The sequence below is a fragment of the Dasypus novemcinctus genome, chromosome 24 (genome assembly GCF_030445035.2).
Source record: "Dasypus novemcinctus isolate mDasNov1 chromosome 24, mDasNov1.1.hap2, whole genome shotgun sequence".
NCBI classification, from domain to species: domain Eukaryota; kingdom Metazoa; phylum Chordata; class Mammalia; order Cingulata; family Dasypodidae; genus Dasypus; species Dasypus novemcinctus.
The window spans coordinates 40,870,056-40,895,730 of NC_080696.1; the positions used below are offsets into that span (position 1 = coordinate 40,870,056).

At 56.6% G+C, this 25,675-nt stretch overlaps 1 protein-coding gene across 4 annotated transcripts in view; it reads left to right on the forward strand.

Annotated features, from left to right (window-relative positions):
• The window catches only part of SRC (SRC proto-oncogene, non-receptor tyrosine kinase), a 61,688-nt gene that overhangs the window by 21,449 nt on the left and 14,564 nt on the right, over positions 1–25,675 (forward strand). For 3 of the 4 annotated variants that reach the window (XM_058287061.2, XM_058287062.2, XM_058287060.2), the window contains exons 2-5: positions 19,362–19,527; positions 20,486–20,752; positions 22,825–22,924; positions 23,836–23,853. In XM_058287061.2, coding sequence (XP_058143044.1) covers positions 20,512–20,752; positions 22,825–22,924; positions 23,836–23,853 — 359 coding nt within the window. In that variant the 5' untranslated portion in view covers positions 19,362–19,527; positions 20,486–20,511. The remainder of the gene's footprint in view (positions 1–19,361; positions 19,528–20,485; positions 20,753–22,824; positions 22,925–23,835; positions 23,854–25,675) is intronic. The other variant, XM_058287063.2, reaches the window with a different exon arrangement.

The following is a 25,675-nucleotide window of genomic DNA, read 5'->3' on the forward strand; positions in this document are numbered from 1 at the left end:
CAGGGTTTCCTCTGTGAAATGGGCCCCATGACAGGCCCTGCCTCACCGTGCTTTGGGGAGGACCAGATGAGTCAGTGCATGGAACCCTGTGCCAGGCACCCAGGAAGTGTTCGGGAGCGCCGGCCCTTCCCCGCCGTGGAGTAAGGCCGCGCGTGCGCCCGGGCTCCGGCCACGTCCGTCCTGCCTGGAGCTGCTGGGTGGCCTCCTCCAGACAACTCAGCACCTGAAGGCGGACGGTCCCAGGATTCACGCCCGACACCATTTCCCACACGGGGAAACCGAGTCCAGAAGGGCCCCGCGGTGGCGCTCCAGGCTCCACAGGAGCTCGGCCAGCAGGGTTTGGCTCCGGGTCGGGTGCCAGCAGCCCCGGGGCTCAGCTCCCACTCGCCGCTCTGCACCACCCACTTCCGGCCTCGTCCTTCCTTCTTGGCCTTCCAGGCGCTGCGCAGGTCCGCGTGGGAAGGCGCTGGGGTCCAGGGAGGGGCCCCTTCCCGCCCAGGGACAGCCTGCAGAGGGAGGGCGCCGGGGCGCAGCGCTGGGGGGGCCCCGCGGCCACTGCGCCGCCCTCGCCTGGGCCCCCGCCCCGCAGCACCCCTGTCTCCCCGCCGTGCCCGCCCCGGCCACACTGGCGGAGCTGGTTCGAGGTTTGAGGCCTGCCAGCCCTGAGCGTGTCCACACCACGAGCACGGGCCCAGGCACGTCCTGGCTCTGCGGGCCTGCGGGCCCCCCTGCGCCCCCGCTCGCGCTCCTGGCCCCCTCGGCAGATCACTTCTGGCCCGGGCGGGGCTGGGGCCCGCAGGTGGCCCTCTGTGCCCGCTGCCCGCGTGAGTTGGGGGGGGTCAGCGGCGCTGCCAGGCAGGAGGGCGCCGTGGTCAGGGCACAGGCTGAGGCCTGCCCACCTCTTCCTTCCGTGGGCCCTGGGTGGGCCCAGCCAGCCATCTGTCCATCCCACAGATACCGACTGCGCGCCGACTGTGCACCCGACAGCGTGCCGGGGGCTGGAGGGAGAGCCAAGAACCCTCCAGACAAAAATCCCTGCTGACGTTCAAGTGGGGGAACAAGAAAAACAACAAATAGGGAGAATCTGTGCATGGTCTGTAAGAAGGTTGCAAGTGCTCTGGAGCAGAGCTGAAGCAGGAAGCGGGGGTCGCGTGCTAGCCAGGCAGAGGATGGGGTGCAATTGAAGAGGGAAGGGCCAGGGAAGACCTCACAGAAAAGCTTGCGGGGAGGGAGAGGAGGGAGGTGCCACGTGGCTCTCTGGGGGAAGAGAATCCAGGCAGAGGGGTCAGCCCGTGCAAAGGCCCTGAGGTGGGAGTGTGCTTGGGGGGCTGGAGGAGCAGTGAGGAGGCCAGGATGGCTGCAACAGAGTAAGGGAAGGCAGGAGTGGAGGGAGAAGAGGGCCGAGAGATGGGGGCCAGATGGAGGCCTCTGAACCCTTCTAAGGTGGTGGCTTTTAATTGGGAGATGGGGGCACAGGGGGGACTGAGCACATCTGGTTGCTGGGTGGACAGCCCATGGGGGTGAGGGGGGAGGCAGGTGGACTAGTGAGATGGCTATAGTGAGATGGCTACCGCATTTGTTCAGTGCGGGGCAATGGTGCTTTGATTGGTGGGAGGGAGGAAGGGGTCAAATTTTTGTTGTTATTGCATTATTTCATGTGATCTTTCTTAAAAAAAAAACAATTTTATTATGGAGGCCTGTTAGTTTAACGAACCCCCTTGAACCCATCACTGAGCCCCAAGCACCACCAACCCTTGGCCCGTCCTACCCCGTTTACACCCTTTCCATCCCACCCCTACCCTAATGTCATTTTTCAATTTTATTGATACATATTAGTGAAGCATATAGTCCATCCAAAGTGTGCACTTGGTGGTATTTGGTATACTCACGCAGTTGTGCATTCATCACTTCAGTCATTATTAAAACATTTTTATTACTCCAATAATAATAATAATAAAACAGACAAAAAAATCTGTACACTTAATAATCACATCTCAATCTCTCTGTGCTTCCCCTACTGTCCATAGCTGCTAATGTTTCCATCTCTCTAATTTATTTGTAGTTATATTTTGTATAGATGTAGTCAAACAATATGTAGTACCTTTTGTCTAGTCTCTTTCACTTTGTATATTGCCTTTTTTTCCCTAAATGGAAAAAATATATTACTATACACTTCTATTCATATATTACTATACATTACTGTCTGTAGTTTGCTTTGGTTGTTTTTGCCTTTTATTAACATCTTGTAACATTAATGTATGTTTAGTTTTGAAGAAAAACAGTCTCATAAGTGCACTATTACCCATATTCTTCTTCACATGAGGTTTCACTGTGCTATACAGTCCCATGTTGCATTCTTTAGCTTTCCTTCTGGTAATATACATGACCTTAGACTTGACTTTACAACCACTGCCCTACTCCTATATTAGCACCTTAGTTACAAACACTGTGATGTGCTTTTACCATTTCTATTCATTTACAAAGATTAACAAACAAACTTTTACCAGTTCTGCATAGATTAACCTCAGCTTTCCGCTGTCTAACCTCATTCTAGTCTCTGGTGATCTCCATTCTAGTTATCAACGCCATGAATTTGCAGTGTATTTCGCTCGTAGTAGTGCAGTCATACCGTGCCGATCCTTTTGTGGCAGGCTTGCCTCACTCGCCACGAGGTCCTCCAGGCTCGTCCACGTTGTCATAGGCTTCACGACTTGCTTCCTTCTTCTGGCTGCGTAGTAGTCCATCTCGTGTGTCCGCCACAGTTAGTTTATCCATTCAGTGGTTGATGGACCCCGGGGCTGCTTCCGTCTTTTGGCCGTCGTGAGTAACAGCGCTATGAACCTCATTGTGTACAGATGTCTCTTTGTGTCACTGTTCTCATTTCTTCCGGGTATATACCTGGTAGCAGTATTGCCAGCTCACGTGGCAAATCTGTCTTCAACTTCCTTAGGAATTGCCAAACAGTCCTCCACAGTGGCTGTACCATTCTACAGTCCCACCAACAGTGAATAAGTGTTCCTCTCTGTCCACATTCTCTCCAACACTTGTGGTTTCTTTCATTTCTCTTTTTTAAGGAGGTACTGGGGATTGAAACTGGGGACCTCGGACATGTGAAGCAGAGGACCAACCACTGAGCTACACCTGCTCCCCCTTTCCGTCTTTTTAATAGTGGCCATTCTAATAGCTGTGAAATGATATCTCATTGCACTTGCTTTTGCTTTGTTCCACACTGTTTTGAACACTATAGATTTGTAATGTTTCAAGCTTTACTGGGATATAGTTCACATACCATACAATTCACCCATATGAAACATACAAATCACTAGTCATGGCATATTCACAGACTTGTTGCAACTATCACCATAGTCAGTTCTAGAATATTTTCATTATCCCCAAAGAAACTTCATATGTTTTAGCTATTGCCCTTCTATCCCCGTCAACCTTCCCTCTCCTTGCCCTAGACAATCACTAATCTACTTTTTTCCTCTAGATTTCCCTGTTCTGTTCATTTCATATGAATGGAATATAATATAGAAATAGAATAGAATGTAATATGAGTCTTTCGTGTCTGATTTATTTCACTTAGCATAATGTTTCAGGATTCATCCATGTTGTCACATGTGTCAGTGCTTCCTTCCTTTTATTAATAGCTGAATAATATTCCGTTGTATGGACAGACCACTTTGTTTATCCATTCGTCAGTTGATGGGCATTTGGGTTGCTTCCTTTTGGAAATTCTGCACAGTGCTGCTACGATCACCTGTGTGTGAGTTTCGGGTGGACACGTGCTTTCACTTCTCTTGGGTATATACCTAGTCGTGGAATTGCTGGGTAATATGGTAACTCAGTGTTTAACTTTTTGAGCAACTGCCAAAAATCCTTTTTTTCCCTTTTAAAAATCATTGCTTATGTATTTTATTACTGCTGAGTATAGACAATCACTACTGTATGTTGGACAATAAGTAATAGTACTCAATGAGTTCAAGACAAACAAGTTTGAAAGAACATTAGCTAAAGATTCTTGATACTTGCTTTACTCTGGATGATCAGTGTCGGCAGATTTCAAAGCAACCCATACTATTAAGAGGGTAATTTTTTTTCTACCACGAGGCAGAGTTGGGATTCTAATAAAAAACAAACTTGATCTGTACGTTTATCTATGAAAAATAAGCACGAGTACAAGAAAACCTTCAGTCTTTTTTGCATATCTAATTAGATAACAAGAATCATAGTAGCAGTATTCTCAAGTATTTCACACTAACACAAAACACTGACCGTAAATATAATTCTAAGCATTTTATGTGAATAACAATTTATTTTCTTTTTACAAACTAAGTTATTTCAATACTAGTGAGTCCAGTAGCATCTAGAAGCAGGTGGACCAGGAATTTTCCAGTGAATGAACAAAGCAAGTTCGGAGCAAAGAACTAATGCTTTTAAAACCTTCCGTCAGTACCCTCTCTGGGGCTGGTGATGGTTGGCTTGACTGAACTTTGGCAAAACCTGAGAGCGTAGCAGAAACTGTTAAGATTTCCTGCCCAGTTATTGCGTCTATCTTTGTGTACATGTGCGCTTATGAGATACGGCCTTTCAGTGAGGGAAAAGGCTTACATCCAAAAAAGGTTGCAATGTTTCTGGAGGATTATTCCACTTGTCTGCGTTTCTTTCCATTGTGTATATTTCTTAAAGTTCGAGGGCAGTTAATCACTTGTTCTAAGAAAATCCTATCAATTTGTATAATAACCTTCTTTGGATCAAATTGGGTAAACTAATATCTTGCCATTCTAAGAGTCTATCACTCTACCTGCCCCAAAGCATCTAGATAACTTCTGACTTAGTGTTATGTAGAGAACAAATGTGGAACTAGTAAGAAAATTAATTCAAATAAATGAAAGCAGTCAGCTATGATTATAGTGTAGCTAATCAACTACGAGTTTTTCTTTTGAATATTTACAGATTCTTATTTAATTAAGATGCTTTGAAGGCCTAAATATTTGAATTAAAAATTCACTTGTAAGTTTTTAAAAACTACTTGGAAATGGGAAATGAAAGAATCACATTGCAAATCAAGTCTCTTTAGACTAGCTCAGGAGAGGTTATTTCATTTTCACAAAAATAGCTAACTCCTGAAACTAAAGCATTAGAGGGCTTAAGAAACTGCATAATTTTAGCAGTGAGCATAACTCGAGTACTACCATGTGAAATGTTACCTCCTGACAGCACTAGAAGGTTCTACTCACAGTATCTAACTAGCTCTATCTGAGTCGTAAGATATGACGACGGTAGGATTGGGCATACAGCATGTTAGGCCTCGTTTCTTAAAAATCAGCCCTCACTAGAATGCTAAATCCTTAAACATCTAAAAATGTATCTCTAACAAGAAATACAATGTAAGCAAAATGAGATCTTCAACTATGTTATTGACCGACATCAAATGTCGGAGTCAGCCGAAAATACTGCATTTTCACCAGCTTCCACTGGTAAAGTTTTCACACAAAGGAATATCTAGTCTTTAGAATTTATGCCATTCTATTTTCTAAAATTGTAAATATATATATTTCACAACTTTTGAAAGTATTTTGTACTCACCTCTAACTAGTCAGGGGTAAATGGAGAAAACCTTTTGTTTCTTTGTTACATATGAAGTTGCTGTTTTAGTAGGTCAAAATTAAAACACTGTGCTAAAAAATGTTTCATTTCAATCAAAATATGCACTGTGGGCATTAATAGTGTTCTCCCAACAGGACATTAAGCAATGTATTTCATTTTTATGAAGTCTGGCATTTGTTAGACTGTATAAATGGTTCAGACTGTCCAATTAGTGCTTTTTAATTGGGGAATGTGAGTTTCTTAGAAAAAGCTCCAAATGCTGGAAAATCACGGTACTTTTTTGCAGAAAGGTCCAGGGAGCACAGGGAATATGGCAAAATTTAATATCCCTAATCAGTTAACTTTGGTTTAGTAGTTTGTAACATGTGGTTTCAAGTGCTATTAGGTAAAGTGGGGGTTTGTGTTTGTTAACCAAAAGACACTGTTTTTAAATCAAGTATTTCATGAACGATTTAAGTTTCTTGACAGTATGCCGATGCGGCTGCTGTTTCACCTAGATTTAAATAATTGAATTGTCCCTTTCACAGAGCACCAGCCAGCTTTCCAAAGCGCCTGCACCGGCTACGTTCCCGCCAGCCCTGGAGGAGCGTTCTGATTGCGTCTCACCGACACTTGTTAGGATCGGTCTTTTTGACCTTGCCATTCTAGCAAGGGGGTTTCTCTTTGCAGTTTTGGTTTGCATTTCCCTGATGGCTAATGATGCTGAGAATCTTTGCATGTGCTTATTGGCCGTGTGCCATTTTGAAGCAAATCCCAGGCATATTTTACGTGTAAATATTTCAGTGTGTATCTCTAGAAGATAAAGACTCTTGTGCAAAAAAAAAAAAAAAAAAAAAAAAGCCACAGGATCGTAATTACATCTACAAGAAATGAGCAGTAATTCCTAATACTGGCAAATATTCCCTCCCTGGATATCTTTTGATGGTGGAGCTGGTACTTCTGGTCCTCTCTTCCCTTGCCATACAGTGAGGCCTCCCTCCCAGACGGTCGTGAGATATTTGAAGTAGGGTGCTGAGCACATGGTCTGGGGCACACAGTGGGTGCTCAGTAAATAACTGCTGCAATTACTTTTTAGCAAACAGGTCTAGCCTATGTGCTAGGGTTCTGAGTGAAGGAGCTTGCTTCATCCTCATGGAGGTCCTTAGAGGTAGGTTATTGTTTTTATCAGGAAACGGACACAGAGAGGGATAGTAACCTTCCCAAGGCCACAGAGCTTGGGAAGGAACAGAGCTGGATTTTGCACCCACATAGTCCAACTCTTAATCCCCTTGGGATGGGGGCTTTGTGGGCCCAGAAGAGAGGGGCATCTCCCCTACTTGGGGCGACCGGTGAGGTCAGGTGCAGCCTACGGTCAGATCCAATAGTGCATTGGTGTGGGAGGGGAGGTGGGTGGTGGGGTTTAGGGGAGGGAACAGCATGGGCGAGGCCTGGAGTCAGGAGTAAAGGGGGGGTGGTAGGAGCACGCAGCAGCCCCCCCTGTTTTATGGATGAGTAAAGGGAGGGCTGGCCCTCCCGGGGAGGTGTAGCCATTTGGGGGCTTTGGCTGAAGGTTCCAGCTGAGGTCTCAGGCCCTCGGGGCGGCCCAAGTGGAGCAGCGGGGCCACAGGGAGCGCCCGCGTCCAGCATCCCTGGGGGGAGGGGGAGGTGCTGTCTGGGCGGGGGTGGGGAGGAGGGGCGTGTGTCCCTGGAGCAGGGGAGCAGTTGGCAGGGGACAGCGGGCACCCTGGGCAAGGGCCGGCAGGGGGCTGAGCCTCCAAGGCCCGTCAGCCGTTGGAGTGGCTGCGGACAGCCGCGAGCGCTGGGAAGGGCGACCTTGGAGGGGCTCAGGGGGCGCAAAGCCTGTCCTCTCAGCGTTGCCCCGATCGTGCCTTGTGATAAGGGCGGGCGTGCGGCTAGGAGCCTTGGCATGCCGGGGCGTCTGTCCAGCATCCGGAGGCCCAGAGAGGGGGCCTGAGGGGCAAGACTGGACCAAGATTCCATGGTTCTGAGGGTCCTTTTGGTGCTGTGGCCTTTTTTTTTTGTTGTTGTTGTTTTTAAGATTTATTTTTTATTTATTTCTCTTCCTCCCCCCCCAATTGTCTGCTCTGTGTCCATTCGCTGTGTGTTCTTCTGTGTCCGCTTGGATTCTTGTCAGCGGCACCCAGAATCTGTGTCTCTCTTCATTGAGTCATCTTGCTGCGTCAGCTCTCCGTGTGTGCGGCACCATTCCTGGGCAGGCTGCACTTTCTTTCGCGCTGGGCGGCTCTCCTTACGGGGCGCACTCTTTGCGCGTGGGGCTCCCCTCCGCGGGGGACACCCCTGCGTGGCAGGGCACTCCTTGCATGCATCAGCACTGCGCATGGGCCAGCTCATCACGTGGGTCAGGAGCCCTGGGTTTGAACCCTGGACCCTCCATGTGGTAGGCGGACGCCCTATCCTTTGAGCCAAATCCACTTCCCTGCCGTGGACTTTGAACCCCTGGGTGGCTAGCCCTCCTCGGGCCCAGTAGGTGGAACCTGGTCGGGTCCACTGGGGCCAGAGTCTCGTCTTCTGGCTCCTCCTCAATCCAGGGCCCTGAGACTCTTCTCTTCAGTCCCAGTGTCCCCTGCCCTCACCCTTGCTCCGGGCAGGCCTCTGCCGTGCTGTGTGACCCGGGGTTGGGCATCACCCCGCCCTGAGCCTCAGCTCTGAAGTGAGATTGGGGGCTGTGACCTCCTTGTGAGCCACCCTGCCCCAGCCACCATGGCCTGGCTGTCGACTCTGGGGTAGAAGCCAGGGTGAGGAGGGTCCAGCCGCACTGACACCCCCACGGGCTGGGGGACCCGCGCTTCCCTCCCCAGGGACCTCACTCTTTGGTTTGGGCCTTGGAAGAGGGAGCGGTGCGGGAAGGGGTGCTGGGGAGGAGCTGCCCTCTGGGCTCTCTTGAGTCTCCCCCACCCCCATCTTGCTGCTGAGGAAACTGAGGCTACAGACTTCGACTGGCCCTCTCTCTCAAGAGTCTGGTCACAGACCCCCAGCTACTTTTCACAGACTCTCCAGTCTTTGGACCCTGACACGTCCCCTCCTCCAGGAAGCCCTCCGGGGTGTAGTGCCCCACTCTGGGCCCTCCATCCCTTGGAAGATGGAGATCCCTGGGTGCCGACAGGGTGGCTGTGGCGTGGAGCCTCGTGCCCTCTCCACCTGCCTGCTCGGCGGCCTGAGAATACCTCCTTAGCCCTCCTCTCGCGTCTCAGACCGTTTCCATCTGAGCCGCTGGGCGACTCCTCCTCGGGGCCTCCCCTGGCCTCCCCAGCCCGGGTCGAGGGCCAGCGGAGGCCGAGGTGAGCTGGGACCTCGGGTCCTGTTCTCCACCGCGAGCCCTCCCCCCACCTCGGGCCTCGGCGCTCCTGTGCCCCCTCCTGGGGGCAGCGCCGCGGGGAGCGGGCAGGCTTTGGGGTCCCTTGGATCTGGGCTGGGAAACTGGCTCTGCCCTCGCTGGCCGGGGCAGCCCCCTCCAGGCCGGGCCTGCCCACCCCCCAACATTCCCTGCGCCCCCCCCCCCCCTGCCCCCGGCCCTGGAGCAGCCCGCGCTGCCTGCTGGGGGAGCGGGAGAACAGAGTTGGCTCTGGGCTCGGCCAAGAAGAGCCCAGGCCCCGACCCCTTCTTTGGGCCCCCTCCCAGCAGCCCCGGGTGGCAGCGCCCTTTAGGGAGGTGCTCGGAGAGGGGGATGGACTTGTCCTCTGTCACTCGGCTGCTAAGAGGTGGGGACCTCGGTCCATCGTTTAAACTGTCTGTGCTTCAGTTTCCTCATCTGTAAAATGGGGGACTCAAAATTGGGCACAGAGAAGGTGCTCAGAACACAGCCTCCGCTTCCTCCTCTGCAGACAGAGCCAGTGCAGGTGCACCTGGCCCGAGGCTGCGGCCCCGGGGGGAGGCACGGAGGGAACGGCAGGTGTCAGCAGCCTGGAGGCCTGGCACCTGCTCCTGCGTGGGGCCTGGGGACAGCTGCTCTCCCTGCCCCCGCCTCCCTTTCCTCCTCTGGAAAATGCGCTGTGAGGGCCCGGCTGGGCCCAGCCAGCCTTGGGGAAGGGGCCGGAAGGGGCCTGGGCTCAGGAGAGCCAGGGCCGTCGCTGGCCCCCTGCCTGCCCTGGGTAGCGGCCCAGGCCCGCGACCTGGCCGCCGCCGGAAGGGAGGGCCGCTGGTCCCTGTGTGGCAGGGTCCCGGGGAGAACAAGAGCGCAGGTACTCACGGCTCCCACTGGTCAAGGTGCCCGCGTGCCCGGTGCGTGCCTGCGCGGGTGGCTCGTTTGGCCATTGCAGCTACCCAGGGCCCCCCACGGGTGTTGTGTCAAGGGCTCGGGGAGGCTGGGCACGTTGCCATGGGCCGCGGGAGGCCCCCTCAACTCCAGAGCTGCACCCCGCCCGGCCCGCACAGGCGCCTCACGGGGCCTTTCTCCTTCACCAGGGGGCCGGTGGGAAAGCCACCCACTGGCCGCGTCCCTCCCCGCTCCTCGCCTCCCTCCCCTGCCCCCAGGCGGGCCTCGGTTCCGGGCCCTGAGGCCTGAGGCTGCAGAGCCCGGATATCCTGGTTTGCCTCCTGTGCTGTCCCTTTCGAGCTTTGCAGCCTTGGGCAAGCAACTGGAACTCTCCGTGCCTTGGTTTCCTCATCTGCAGAATGGGGCTGAGCACACAGGGCTGTGAGGGGCAGCTGCTCTCGGGCCTGGGCACGTGGAGGGCACCACCCACCAGCTGGCTGTCGAGGACCACTTGTCCCTCCTCTTTGTGGACCTTCCCGTCCCCCCGGTCTAGCTGCACCCGTGTCCACCCTTGATAAGTGCACACCAGGAGGGCCCTGTGGGCTTTCTCTTCTGGCCTGCAGGAGGAAAGGAAGGCAGGGGCAAGAGAGGCTACTTCCAGAAGTTGCTAATCTGCTGTGCGACCTGGGGCCATCCCTCTCCCTCTCTGAGCTTCCATTTCCTGACCTGCTGTGTGAGCACTTGGACCTGGATGAGGCTCGGCCCCAGCCCCCCACTTGTCCCCATCATGCACCCTCTGTAATCCCTTCTTTGGTCCAGCTACTTGGCTTTTGTTTATCTTTCCCACTACACTGAGCAGTGCATAGTAGGTGCTCACCAGGCTTTGCTGAAGACAAGTGAATGCACCAGTGACTGGGCAAACACACACCCCGGGCTTTCCCACTCCCTGGCTTTGCTTGCACAGTTCCCTTTTCCAGGAACACCCCTGTCATCTCTACTTGTTGTGCAAATCCTCTTCCCTGCAGCCCTTCTCAAACGCTGCCTCCTCCAGGGAGCCTTCCCAAATTTCTCCCAGCCAGAGGGTATCACTCATCCTCTGAACTCTCTTATGGTAACTGTTACAGCCCACCTTTGTTTTTGTGGTGACAGTAATGGATTTTAGTAACCAACCAGGACTGTGTACTTGCTTTGAGCCAGGTATGGTGGGGGGCCCTATACTTTTTTACCTTATTTAATCATCTACAACACCCTTCAAGGTAGATATTATTCTTATCCCTCCCTTTATAGAACGGAACACAAACAGGGCTGTGAAGTGACTTGCCCAGCTATTAGAGGCAGAGCCAGGATTTGAACCCACGTAAACCTGTTTTTTCTTAAAAAGAGAAGGAAAAGCTTTTAGACACACATACATACACACATGGTTAAAAAAAAAAAATTCAAACAGTACAAAAGAAGACAGGAAAAAGCCAGTCTCCCTCAGGCCCAGGCCTCCTTGCCAGAGGAGGCAACTCTGGAAAGTGTCCTGATTATCCTTCTGGAGAGAGCCAGGCATATTTATGCAAATAAGCAAAAATATTAAATGGACTTAAATAGTAGCACACACTATACCCTATTCCACACCTGACTCTTTTCTCTTAGTGTCTTAGCGCTCATCTTGTGCATTATCACTCTTTTTCTTGGTTGCGTAGTATTCTGCTATGTGGATGGAGACCACACTTTAATTAGTGAGGGGTACTTTGATTGTTTCCAATCTTCCATTTATTATAGATAATTCCCCGATGCCTCTCCTCAACTGTATGCTTTGTTCTCATGTGTGAGGACACCAAAGGATTAATTCCAAATTGTAGGGTCAGAGAGTATTTTAGTCTGCTGGGCTGCTGAAATGCAGATGCCATTGGATGGGCAGGCTTTTACAGTGGGGATTTATAAGCTCAAGCTTACAGTTCAGAGGCCGTGAAAATGTCCAGATGGAGGCATCGTCGGGTGACACTTTCTCGCTGAAGACTGGCAGCCGGTGATCCTGGACTCCTGTCACATGGCAAGGCACATGACAGCATTGCTGGTCTCTCCTTCTCTTCCTGGTTTCACTGCTTCAACTCCTTGCTTCTGAGTCTTTCTCTCTTTGTCTGAATTTCATTCTCTTATAAGGGACTCTGGTAAAAGGATTAAGATCCACCCTGGGCTGTGCTTTACGGAAGTAACTTAATCAAAAGGCCCGACTTACAATAGGGTTACCCCACAGGAATGGATTAGCTTTAAGAAGATGATTTGCTGGGAAGTGGATTTGGCCTAACAGATACAACAGTATGAGAGAGAGAGAGAGAGAGAGAGAGAGAGGGAGAGAGAGAGAGAGGGAGGGAGGGAGGGAGGGAGAGAGAGAGAGGGAGAGAGAGAGAGACAGACAGACTGGAACAAGGCGCATTAAGCAGATGGCTTTATAAAATGTCATTCCAGGGAAGCAGACTTGTCCCAATGGATAGGCGTCTGCCTACCACATGGGAGGTCCAAGGTTCAAACCCCGGGCCTCCTTGACCCGTGTGGAGCTGGCCCATGCGCAGCGCTGATGCACACAAGGAGTGCCCTGCCACGCAGGGATGTCCCCCACGTAGGGGAGCCCCATGCACAAGGAGTGCGCCCTGTAAGGAGAGCCGCCCAACGCGAAAAAAGTGCAGCCTGCCCAGGAGAGGCGCCGCACACATGGAGAGCTGACACAGCAAGATGATGCAACAAAAAGAGACACAGATTCCAGGTGCCACTGCCAAGAATACAGGTGGACACAACACACAGCGAATGGAGGAAAAAAAAAAAAGAATATGATTTTCTGGGGTCCATATAGCTTCAAACCATGACAGAGGAGGGTGTGCAGTTGTAGTTCTGATCGGTATTGCCGGATTGTCCTTCCGAGAGGTTGTGCCCATGTGCACTGGCACAGCACGCTCCGATTCCTCCACCAACACAAGTCGTTACTGCATTTTAGGATCTTTGCCAATCAGATAGGTGAACAATGGCCTCCCAGTGTAGATCTTTTTTTTAAAAAAAAGTATCACAGCTTTATTGAGATATAATTCACATGCCATACAATCCACCTATTTAATGTGTATAGCTCAGGGGTTTTTTTGTATATTCACAGATAGATATGTGTAACCATCACTACAGTAAATTTTTTTAGATTTATTTATTTATTTATTTATTTCTCCTCTCTCCCTCCATTGTCTGCTTTCTGTGTCCATTCACTGTGTGTTCTTCTGTGTCTGCTTGTATTCTCATTAGGCGGCTCTGGGAAATGATCCTGGGATCTTCCAGAGTGGAAGAGAGGTGATCATTTTCTTGTGCCACCTCAGCTCCGTGGTCTGCTGCATCTCTTATCATCTCTCCTCAGTGTTTCTTTTTGTTGCGTCATCTTGCTGCGTCAGCTCTCTGCATGGGCCAGCACTCCTACGTGGGGCAGCACTCCTGCATGGGCCAGCACTCCTGCGTGGGGCAGCACTCCTGCGTGGGGCAGCACTCCTGCGTGGGGCAGCACTCCTTGTGGGCCAGCTCGCCACATGGGCCAGCTCGCTTTCACCAGGAGGCCCTGGGCATTGAACCCTGGATCTCCTCTATGGCAGATGGAAGCCCAATTGCTAGAGCCACATCTGCTTCCTACCACAGCCAATTTGAGAGCATTTTCTTTACCCCCAAAAGAAACCCTGTACCTGTTAGTTTTCATTCCCCATTTCTTGCCCCTTCCCCACCTCACCTCCAGCCCTAGGCAACTACCAATCTCCTTTCTGTTTCTGTAGGGGTTGTACCACTGTACATCCCCACCAGCAGGGATTGAGGGTTCCAGTTTCCCACATCCCTGCCACCACTGGTATTTTTTAACCTTTTTGATTCTAGCCATTCGAGGGTGTGAAGTGGTATCTCACGGTTTTGATTATTTGCATTTTCTAATGACTGATGATGTTAAGCACCTTTTCATGTGCATAGTAATCACTTACATATCTTCTTTGGAGAGAAGTCTATTCAAACCCTTTGCCCATTTTTAAAATGGGTTGTTTGTCTTTTGTTGTTGAGTCATAAGATTTCTTTATCTATTCTAGATTCAAGTCCCTTATCAGATATATGACTTGCACATATTTTCTCCCATTCTGTGGATTTTTTTACTTTTTTTTTTTAAGATTTATTTTTATTTATTTAATTCCCCTCCCCTCCCCCAGTTGTCTGTTCTCTGTGTCTATTTGCTGCGTCTTGTTTCTTTGTCCGCTTCTGTTGCGTCAGCGGCACGGGAAGTGTGGGCGGCGCCATTCCTGGGCAGGCTGCACTTTCTTTTGCACTGGGCTCTCCTTACGGGTGCACTCCTGGCACGTGGGGCTCCCCTACACGGGGGACACCCCTGTGTGGCACGGCACTCCTTGCGTGCATCAGCACTGCACGTGGGCCAGCTCCACACCGGTCAAGGAGGCCCGGGGTTTGAACCACGGACCTCCCATGTGGTAGGCAGATGCCCTAACCAGTTTCTTGATGGTATCCTCTGGAGCACAAAAGTTTTTGAATGTCAATGAAGTCCAATTTATCTATTTTTTCTTTTGTTGCTTGTGTTTTTGGTGTCACATCTAAGAAATCATTACCTAATCCAAGGTCACAAAATTTCCATCCGCATTTTGAGTTTTATAGTTTTAGCTTTTACATTTTGGTCTGTCGTTTGTTTCGAGTTAATTTTTGTATGTGGCGTGAGGAAGGGTCCACCTCCCTTCCTTGGCATGTCGATACCCAGTTGTGCCTGCTCTGTTTGTTGAAAGGGCTCTTCTTTCCCCTTGAATTGGCCTTGGCACCCTTGCCGAAGATGGATCAATTGGATTCCCTAAAACAAGCCCTGTTAGGAAGAATCACACTGGTTCCCATATTAGTGGGATTAACCGAGGCCAGCTTGCAGCTTGGTTAGGAAGTGGCTCCAGCTCTCTCTCTCTATATATATATTTTTAGGAGGTACCGGGGATTGAACCTGGGACCTCGTACATGCAAAGCAGGTGCTCAACCACTGAGTCACCTGCTCCCCTAGGTCGATAATTTTGAACCCTCTGTGATGCTTCTGCTTCCCTGAAGGGTCCAGAGATGTGGGTGGTGATGTCAGAGGCCAGCCTCTGGCCCCTGTGCTGCGTTCGCATCAAGGAGGCTGAGACGGAGGCGCGCCGGACAATGGGGGCCGTCAGCACCGTGGCAGGGCACCGGAGGGCAGTTCTGGTGCCACACTCCTGAACTGTGGGGGCTGGGGCATCCCAGCCCTGCTGCACTCCCTTGCTGTGTGGCCTCAGACAAGGTTCTGGCTTCTCTGAGCCTCGTTCCCATCTGCAAAGCAGGTGCAGCTCTAGCCCCTACTCCATCGCACGGTTAGGACGGCCGAGTGTCGACTGCACGTAACATGCTCGCCTCGCGCTTGGCACCAACCCCCTCCTGTCTCCCCTGGCGTTGCCCCTCGTGCCCTGTGATGACGACAGCGACAGCAAACAGCATTTGTCGGGCACTTATCCTGCGCCCGGCACATGGGCTCTCTCACTTAATTTCGGGGATTGGGTGGATTATTAGCCCCATTTTAAAGATGGGGACCCTGAGAGGGGAAGTGACCTGCCCAGGAAGATTTAGCTGGTACGTGGTGGAGCCGGGATTTGAACGCAGGCCTGCCCAGAGTCCTGCTCTCCCCTCCTGAGCCCTCGGCCTCCCCCGGCCTTAGAAGGGGTGGAGGACGTTCTTCCAAGAAGTGGGCGGTGCGCAGCTGTGTGCCAGGAGGAGGGCACAGCCTGCGCCGGCGCCAGGCGGTGATGGGGCCGCGGGTAGGGCCGAGGGCCAGGGAGAGGCGGCAGAGGCGGGGAGAGCAGCACCAGCTCCACGGGCCCAGCGGACTCGCCGAGGGTTAGGCCTCGTCCAGAGAACGGTGGGAAGCTCTTGAACGGTTTTTTTAAAGTCCCGTTTGAAAAAAGGTCACGACAGAGTTATTTTAAATGCTCATTTCAAGTGATGCAGGATATAAAGTAAAAAAAAGAGATGTTTCCCCTCTCCGTCCCATATCTTTTGGGTGAAACAATCGTGAGGAACTTTGAACCCTTCCAGAACTTTCTCTAAAGCTCTACAGCACGCACACACACAAGTAAGCTTCCTTGACGGGATTAACCCTTGTTCATGCCCATGGAGCACCCACTGGGTGCCGGGCACCACGTGGAGCCCTGGTGCATGACCTCATTTCATTCTCCCACCAGCCCTGTGGCATTATTGTCCCCATTTTGAGGTGAGGAAACTGAGGCCTGAGATTCTGTTCTGCCACCTTCCTCTTTTCACCTGACCTGGGGGCACGCAGGCTTGGTGGGAGATGCTAAGTCAGTTTCGGACTCGCTGAGCGTGAGGTGCTGGGTTTTGGGTGGGGGCGGGACGCGGGGGGTGGCGATGGCACGAGCCCGCCGGGTGGGACGAGCCTGGGAGCCTGCGGTCGGCTGCGGCTGCCCTGAGGAAAGGGGGCCTCCTTCCTCTGGGCGGCTCAGGCTCCCAGATAGCCCCTGCCACGGCTTCCTCTTGGCCCCCCCGAGGATCTATCTCCACCTCAGAACGTGCGAGGGACGGAAGCGCTGTGGGGCCGGGCCCTTCCCACAGGGCAACTCACGCTGACTCGGCGTTTGCGCCCCAGAAGCAGGAGGCCCCTTGGGACCGCCCTGCCGAGGGAGGCGAGACCCGGGCCCGGAGGGGTTCCCTCCCCAGCCCGCCCGGCTGCAGCCCCCTGGGGCCTGCCCCCCACCGCCCCCTGCTTCCTCCAGCACCCTCTGCTCTGCGGAAGGCGGGGCCCGCCTGCGTCTCCGGGAGCAGGGCCGGCTGCCCCCACGCCCCTCGTCCGCGTGCATCTGGCTATTCCAGGGCGGGGAGGGGGGTGGTCTCCCACCCCGGACCCATGAGCAGCCCCTGACTCCCACCTGCCCAGTGAGGTCCCCCGGCCCCCCTTCTTTCACTCTCACTCATGCTGTGTGACTTGGCCAAATTTTTCAACCCCTGCGTGCCTCAGTTTCCTTGTCAATAAAGTAGGGACGACCGTGGTTTCCACGGCATAGACGGTCGCGAGGGCTCAGCGAGTCAGTGTTTGCAAAGTGCTTAGAGCCTCGTGGGACGACACCTGGCGCAGGGACCACATCTTCGCCGGGTGGCGTCGCAGGCACCGACAGGACGCCAGTGGCTCGCCTGGGCTCGTTCAGTCTTCGCCTCTTCCGCAAGCATTTCCTGAGCACCTATGGGTGCCTGCTTGCTGGGGCCGGGGGTCGACGGGGCCCTGCCCGCGGGGAGCTCACAGCCGCGCGCTCGCCGGATCCGGGTTTTACTGTAGTCCCGCGGGACTGGAGGGGCACTGCGCCCCGAGAAGGCTGCCCTCCGGGGGCAGTTAGGGGCTCGCTTTTCTTCTCGGTGTCGTTCCGTGGTGCCCGGGAGTCCAGCGTTCCGGGTTTTTCCTCGCCGCCCTCCGAGGCGCGGCCAGGGGCGCGGGCGCTCGCCGCAGGTGGCCGGGGCCGTGGCCTGGGGGCCTCTGCCCGGCCGCGGCTCCACCGCCGCGGAGGGCGCGCGCAGCCGGGAGCGCGCGGCGGGGGCGCGGCCGCCCCGGCCTCGGCCTTCCTGTCGCGCGGCCGTGCGCGCGCCGGCCTCGCCTGGCTCCGTGGCTCCAGGACTGCAGCTTCTCGCCTGCCGCCCCCCCCCCCCCCACCACCGCCGCCTTCCCTGCGAGGTCCTCAGGGAGGGGATGAAGCGCCATCGTGAGCTGGCTGCCCCCCCCCCCAAGTCGCCTCATCCCCAGGGCCTGTTTATAAGAGGTCACACCCACAGGAATGGATTCCGTTTAAGAATAGGTTTTTCTGGGGTTCATACACTCTTGGGCTTTTTCCGAGGGCCCCTGGGGGTGGCGTCTTCATGGCCCGTGTGTCATAGCTCTGGGGCCAGGGGCTACGCCTTTTTTTCTCACCCCCCCTCAAGACGGGCGTTGTATGTTTCTTGGTGCAGGAAGGGTCCTCTAGGTCCGGCCCTGGCTCTCCTCCTCTCTCCACGCCTCATCAGCCAAGTACCCGTTCTCCTGTCCTTGATTATCCCCCAGTGACAGGGGGCTCACTCCTCATCCCAAGTGTTAGTTCCTTCTGAAGAAAGTTTGGGCTCTTAGGGAGTTCTTCATGATACACCCTTGCTGGCTCTGGCTCTCAAAACCCCACAAACGAGTGCCCGGCTAGACCATGTGCCTCTGAGGCAGGGCCTGGGCATGTGTCTGTGTCCCCTCTGGGGACTAGCAGAGGGCCTGCTGCACAGTAGGTGCTATAAATGCTGAACGGGGGGTGAGCGGGTGAGGGCGGCGGTGGTTGGGGCTCAGCCTCCACCAAGCCGGGTACTGCAGGAACTGGGTCAGCTGGTCCCGCAGGACACCGAGTAACCTCAATGGGATGGTTGCCATAGCAATCGGCCTTCCCTACGCCAGGCCCCTGGCCCTTCCCTCAGGAGACCCTGGTGATCCCTGGGGCTTGAGCAAGTCACCCCAGGGTCTCCCCATGCCACCCTTTCTGAGCCTGAAGTTCCCAGGAAAAACTTACTGACCTCTACTGCCTGGAAAAGTTAACAATATGGCAACTCGTTAAAAGCTACTGAAATTAAAATGTTCTTGTATGTACAAAATATAAATGGCATGTTAAGTGAAAATTACAGTGATCAGTTTACCAAAAGAAAAATTAACACCTGAGTTTTCCAGCTTGCTTGATTAATCAAGCACATTTACCCCCGAATCCATAACATTTCTAAAATTTAATCTGGATAAAATGCTATTCCAAATCAGCTCGCTTTTAAACTTGAATTGTTAGCGGGAGATGAACTCTCCCAGGACTGGTTCAGGCGTCGTGCAGGCCACATCCCCATCACGCATCTGGCAGTTTGAGACCCAGAGGGCACAGGGGCAGGCCGAAGTTCACGGGGTGGGGGTGGGGGTGTCCCAGAGTGGGCTGGGTGCTCGAGCAAACAGCCTGAGGCCCCAGCCAGTCAAGGAGACTTTTCGCACGTTTGGATTCTCAGAGGGAGTTCTAGACTGATTCCGGGGTCCTCCACATCTCCTGGAACATAACCGAAATCCGGCTCCGGTGTGTCCAGAGTCAAGTTCAAACTGACATGGCAGGGCAGCCCACGAGGCTGCAGGCATTCTACGCGGCCTCATCTGTTATCCATGTCCCTAGAATTTGCAGGTGCAAAAGTGGTGCATGGAGAGAAGTTGAGTCGCTTGCCTGAGGTCACTCAGCCAATCAAGGGCAGAGCTGGGGTCTGAATCCTGGGAGTCTGATTTCGGAGCCCACCCTTAACCCTGTGCTGTGCCCCACCTTGCTCTTGCTCATAAAATGCTTTGGGGGGGTCGAAGATTTCCCATTTCTGGGAAGCCCTTCCTTAGCACAAGGCCTGCCAGAGTCAGAGCCTGATGATAGTGACCCAACGGCTGGAGCCATTGCTCTTTCGCCTTCTAGTTGTATCTTCACAACAGCCCTGAGAAGTCTCCTTTATTCCTGCTTTGCAGATGAGGATGCCAAGGCCCAGAGAGGGGCAGTGACTTGCCCAGGGTCACACAGCGAGGAGGAGGAGCAGGGCCTCAAGTCCCAAGATCCCTGATCCCACATCTGGTATTCGTGCCGAGACTCCACCTGCCTCCTGCAGCCTCTGGGACAGTCCCTACCTTCCACCAGGTGAGATGATGACCCTGTGAGCCATGAAGGGGGGGAGGGGGTATTTCCCAGCCAGGCTTGAGGAGCCGGGCTGAGTCAGGGCCTGTGGACGGGGAAGTGGGAGGCACAAGGGGGTGGCAGGGCCATGGGTGTCACAGGGGAAGTTTTCAGCTGGCTTTTTTTCTGTGTTTCCCAATCTCTGGGTCTTACCTCTTGAATTCATCCATTTGTTTATTGAGTGCCTACTGTATGCCATGCCCTGTGCTAGGCAGTAGGAAACCAGCAGTGAACAAGACAGACAAAAACCCATGACAGTAATAAAATAAGCACATAAATTAAAAAAAAAAAAAAATTCAAAACTAGGCCATGGCCACACATTATCAAGGAGTGGCCCAAAAGTCAGGGGGATTTGACGCTAAAGAGTAGGAGGACACTTCCTCAGGAGATGACTCTTGGGCTGAGACTGGAAGGAGGCACAGCGGCCCTGGGGAAGCGGTCAGGGAGGAGCCCTGCAGGGGAGGAGCTGCAGCATGTGCAAAGGCCCTGTGGCAGGAGCACACTCCCAGCCGCTCTTTCGTCAAGGCCTTGCAGCTGTGTTGCTGCCTCTAGCCCCATCCCCCGGTGGTAGAGTTAGACAGTTTCCTTCCCTCGGGTATTCAGTCAACAGACTCTCAGAAAAGCGCCTCCCGTGTGCCGTGTGCGGGGAACACGGCAGGACCCGTACTGTGCCTGCCCAGCTGGGACGGAAACAGTGACTCAGGGCTCTTGTGAGGACGGCGGGGGTCTCCTGGGCGCCGCTCCGTACCCAGGAGGTCTGCCGTGGGTGCCGATGAGGACTCGGAGGCTTTGAGCCGTTAGCTGCCCCTGTCTCACAGCAGCGCTCTCGGCCTCGGTTTCCCCACTGGTCGAGTGGGTGGGGGTGGTGGAGGCTGCCCAGGGTCCTTATCTGTTCCTCGCGACCCCCCCCCCCCCCCCGCAGGACCCTGTCTTGCCTCCAGCGGGACCATGGGCAGCAGCAAGAGCAAGCCCAAGGACGCGAGCCAGCGGCGCCGCAGCCTGGAGCCCGCCGACAGCGCGCACGGCGGCGGCGCCTTCCCCGCCGCGCAGACGCCCAGCAAGCCCGCCTCGGCCGACGGCCACCGCCCCGGCCCCGCCTTCGCGCCCGCGGCCGCCGAGCCCAAGCTGTTTGGGGGCTTCAACTCCTCCGACACGGTCACCTCCCCGCAGAGGGCCGGGCCGCTGGCTGGTCAGTGGACGGGGTGGGGGCGGCGGTCCGGGGCCCCTGCGCCCCCCGCCTCGCAGCGCGGCTGAGGGGGGCCCGCGTGCCGCGGGGCAGAGGCGCCCCCTCTGGGCTGGGGTCCCTTCCTCTCCCTGAAGAGCCCCTGGCTCGCTCGTCCCGGGCGCTGCTGGGAGTTTCCCGGAGGCCGGCGTGGGAAGAGCCGCGTAGACGCTCCAGGGTGGTGCCCTCTCGAGCACGTGCTTACCCGGCGCCCCGGCGCGTGAATCAGAGGCGGGGTGTAATGGGGTCTAGGGGTGTGGAACTGTAGGGCCACCCCAGAAGAGGGAAACTGAGGCCCAGGGAGAGAGAGGGGTGTAGGTCTGGGGGCTGCTCAGGGCCACCGTGGGACCCGGCTCTGAGGCCGCTGCCGCCTGCGCCCCGCGCCCCGGGCTGCGCGGGGTTCAGGCCTCGCGGGAGGGGCCAGCTCCAGGCGGGCCGGCGCGGGCGCGGCGCCGACGTGCTCCTCTGCTCCCTCTGCTGGCGCTGCCGGGCATGGCAGCCCCGGGCGAGCGCGGCTCAGAAGGGCGCTCCGATGGGAGACAGCGGGAGGCAGATGCTCACACAGACGTGCACGCTCACACGGTGCACGATGGGGCCACGCGCAGAGGCTTACACACACACAGCAACGCGCACAAAGACACCCACGTAGGACACACGAGCGCCCCTTGGAAACCCCGTCAGACACGAACACACAGTACACCTGGAGATACATGCTTGGGGACACATGGGTGGGCACGGATCCCGAGGCACAGACACACCCGAGCGCAGATGTGCAGACACACGCATTCATACATACACGTACCCTCGTGCTCTCTGATGGAGTCGTTCACATCAGCACACGTGCAGTCGGAAGCCCATTCAGAGGCACACGCACAGGGCACATGCGCAGGGCACGCACACGAGACACACGCAGGGCACACGCACAAGGCACATGTGGGGTGCACACACAGGGTACACACAGAAGGCACACGCAGGGCACACGCACAAGGCACATGCGGGGCACACACGCAGGTCACATGCACAAGGCGCACGTGGGGCACACACGGGGCACACGCACAAGGCACATGCGGGGTGCACACTCAGGGCACACAAGGCACACGCAGGGCACACAAGGCACACGGGCACACGCACAAGGCACATGCGGGGCGCACACACAGGGCACACGCACAAGGCACACACAAGGCACATACGGGGCACACACAGGACACACGCACAAGGCACATGCGGGGCACACATGCAGGGCACACACACAAGGCACACGCGGGGCACACACACGTGCTCAGCCTTACATCACGAGGCCAACAGACTCCCGTGCACAAATGCACACACGTGCACACAGAGACACACTCAGGTATGTGGACAGGCACGGACTCCCCAGACAAATCCACACCCACGGGAGGCAAACAGACCCACAAACACACCCCATCACTTGTTCAAGAAACATTTGTTGAGCCCCTACTATGTGCTGGGGACACAGCATGGCATGAAAGAGGCAAAACCTCACCCCCGTGGGCCGTGGGTCCAGGGAGGGAGAGAAGGTGAAGTGTGCAGGAGGAGCGGGCAGGCCAGGGAGGGGACGGGCCCGTGCGGGGGCTGGGAGTCGCCTTTAAAATGGGGTGGGGGCGGAGAGGCCTCCACGAGGGACACTTACGGGAGCCAAGATCTCCCCAGACACCCCGGCCCAATTCGCACACCGACAGGCAGCCCCCCGCTGGCCCACTCGTCCTCAGCTGCTGCTTCAGCACCTACTGTGTGCCAGGCTCTGGGGACAAAACAAAGGTGGCTGCTCTTGGGGCCTTCTGGGCCTGGGGGCAGGGCAGACAGACCCCAAACAGTCCCCAGTGCCCCAGAACGCCCAGCAGGCACGCACAGACGTGTCCCCGCAGGGATGCGGCAGACACACGGATGCGCATGGACACGCATGCGTGCCCCGGTGGAACCACAGAGCCTCCAGGCTCTGGTGGCGTGCGGGAGGCCACCCCCTTCTGGAGGCAGGGTCCTCCTGTCCAGCCCCCTCTGACACCCCGCCCCGTCCACAGGTGGTGTGACCACCTTTGTGGCTCTCTATGACTACGAGTCACGGACAGAAACTGACCTGTCTTTCAAGAAAGGGGAGCGGCTCCAGATTGTCAACAACACGTGAGTGCCCCTTGCCCACTGCCCTGGGGACACCCCCCACCCGGCCCGGCATCCCTGGAGACGGTGCCAGGGCCAGAGAGCAGGGAGACGGGTGGCGGGCAGCGGCTCCAGGACCCACCACCCTGGGGCCCGCGGGAGTGATGAGGCGGGCGGTGGGTGCCGACCCGAGGCTCTGAGCAGGGGGTCGTGGCAGAGGGGTGGTGGGGGGGGGGGTGTCCAGAAACTGGAAATGGGGCTGGGGGGAGGCATAGAAAACCCATCCCACAGAGAGGCATGCCCTGGGCCCAGGACCGGGGCCTAGTGCTCAGGCTGTGCCCAGGGCACCCTCGTTAGGGGCCTGGGACCGCGGGGCCTGGGGCAGCCTGTGACGCTGGAAGTCTCCGGCCATAGGGGGCGGCCCGTGCTGGGAATGGACTGTCCCAGCCGAGAAGGGCAGGGGGGCACGGGGACGAGAGGCTGAGTCGGGGTGGGGAGGGCAGGGCTCCTTGGGCGACGTCTGGTTCTCCAGGGACCCCAGGCTTGGGAGGGCAGACTGGGGCCAAGCCGGCTTAGTGGGGCACGGGGCCCCCTGCCAGGCCCTGCGCCCTGGTGGGCAGGGCGGCAGGGGGCAGTGAGGAGGCGCAGGGCGCGCTGGGCTCCAGCCACCGGGAGAGGCGCTTTCCCCCCTCCTCCTTTCTCCCTTCTTTTTCCCTCCAAGGGTGGGGGGGACGGCTCAGGCTTCAGGCCCTAAGCCTGGGAGGGGCAGGGTGGGGTGGGGCGGGGGCTGCGGGCAGAGGGCCGTGCAGACCCCCTGGCTGCGGCGTTCCCGCCCCTGGCCAGCCGTGGGAACCCCCTGCCCAGGCCCTGGCCCGAGCTTGCCCCCCCAGCCCCCTCTCAGCCTCTCTCTGCTTCTCTCTCGTGCTGGCCCTTAGGAGGAAGGTGGATGTCAGGTGTGTACGCACGGGGGGCAGCGGGCTGGGGGGGCCGCCGTCTGCATGCGCTCTCGCCGCCCAGGGGCCCCGCCTGTCCCCCTGCCTCCCTCGGCTGTCCCCTCCGCTTCCCCAGCTTCCCGCGCCTCTCCCCGCCCGCCCCCGCTCCCGCCCCTGCTCCTGGGACCAGACTCCTGACCCTCGCCCCGGGCTGAGGTGGGGGTCCTCCCATCACCCCGGCCATCGCCATCCCACCTCCTCCCGGTCCACCTTCCTGCCAGTGCACGCCCGCCCCGTCCTGCCCCTAGCGGCCATGTGGAGAGCCAGCAGAGCCCGGCGCGGGCCGAGGGGCCCTTGTCCACGCCCTCAGGCCCGGGCCACCCTAGACCCGGCCTGGGGGGGGGCAGGGGGGGGGCTGCTCAGCTCAGCGGTTTGGAGCCCCTGCTGTGCGCCCCCCGCCCGAGGGGGCCACGGGTCCTCAGGGACCCGGAGGCACAAGCAGGTCTGGAAGGAAGAGCAGGTGGAGGTGGAGGTGCCTCTCAGGGGGCAGGTGGGCTGGAGAGGGCCGGATGTCCTCAGGGTAGAGTCGATCCCGACCTCCTCGGAGGACCCCGCCAGCCCCAGGCGCGTCTTGCTTGCTTGTGTCTCCCCTCCCCTGTGCATGCTGTTCTCTCTGCTTGAAGTCCTTTCTCCTGCGTGTGCCTGGCGAACTCCTGTGCATCCTTCAAGATCCAGCTTGGGAGGCCCTTCTCTGGGGGTGAAGGGGCACAGAGGCGTTTTCACCCGTGTCCTTGCATTCACTCCTCGCTGCGGTCCCGCAGCAAGTGATGGGGGAGGGGCTTGCCTCCACTTTGCAAGTGAGGAAACTGAGGCTCAGAGACGTGAGGGCACTTGCCCAAGATCACACAGCTACCAAGTAGCAAAGCCGAGATTGGAGCCTGGGCAGAGGTGCTCTCCCCGCCAGCTGCGGGCCTTGGGGGCGGGGCTTCCCCGACTTCCTCCCTCCTGCTAGTCCTGGTGCAGCGGTGTTTTGTCACCAGCTGTGTGCCCCTGCCTCCCCGCCCAGCCTGGGAGCCCCTCCCCAGCTGCTCCCCGCACTGTCTCCCTGCTGGGTCCCCACATCACCTGGCGCGCAGGCAGGGCCGTGCACTGGGACGTGTAAATCCCACGGGGGGCGTTAGTGGAAGAGGGCCCCAGGCCTCCCCCGGCCGGTGCTGGGGAACGGACACACGAGCCCCCACTGCGTGGAGGGGCCGAGGCCCGTGCTGAGCATGCTGAATTGCAGTCTTTGTCGTACACATCCCCCCAGCGCTGTGAAGCGGGGACTCTTATTTGGTCCATTTTGCAGAGGAGAAAACTGAGGCCCAGAGAGGTGAAATGACTTGCCCAAGGTCACACAGCTAGTAGGGCAGGGCTGGGGTGGGATGGTGGGCCCCCGAGGGAGGAGGGAGAGGCCGGGCGGGGAGGATGCACCAGGAGGGTGACTCTGGAGCCCCGGGGGGCCCACACTGGGGGTGGCGCGCTGCCTGGGTGGGGAGGCAGGAAAGGGCCAGGGCTCTGGGTCCGCGGCTGGAGGGGGGCAGTGCTCGTTCCGCCCTGTCTGCCCAGCCCCTTCCCTTCCTCCTTCCTGCCTCCCTGGGGGGCCTGGGGGATGTTTGGCCAGACTTGAGGCCGCCGGGAGCGCCGGAAGTGGCCGCGGTGAGGCCGCGCGTGGGAAGCCCCTCGGTGGAGGCGAGGGGCCCGTGACGGGGGCCGGGGGAGCAGGACCCCCGCGTCAGGTGCTCGGCCGCTCCTGCACCCCAGCGGCGTGTGGTGGTAGGGTTGGGGGTGACTAGAGAGGAAG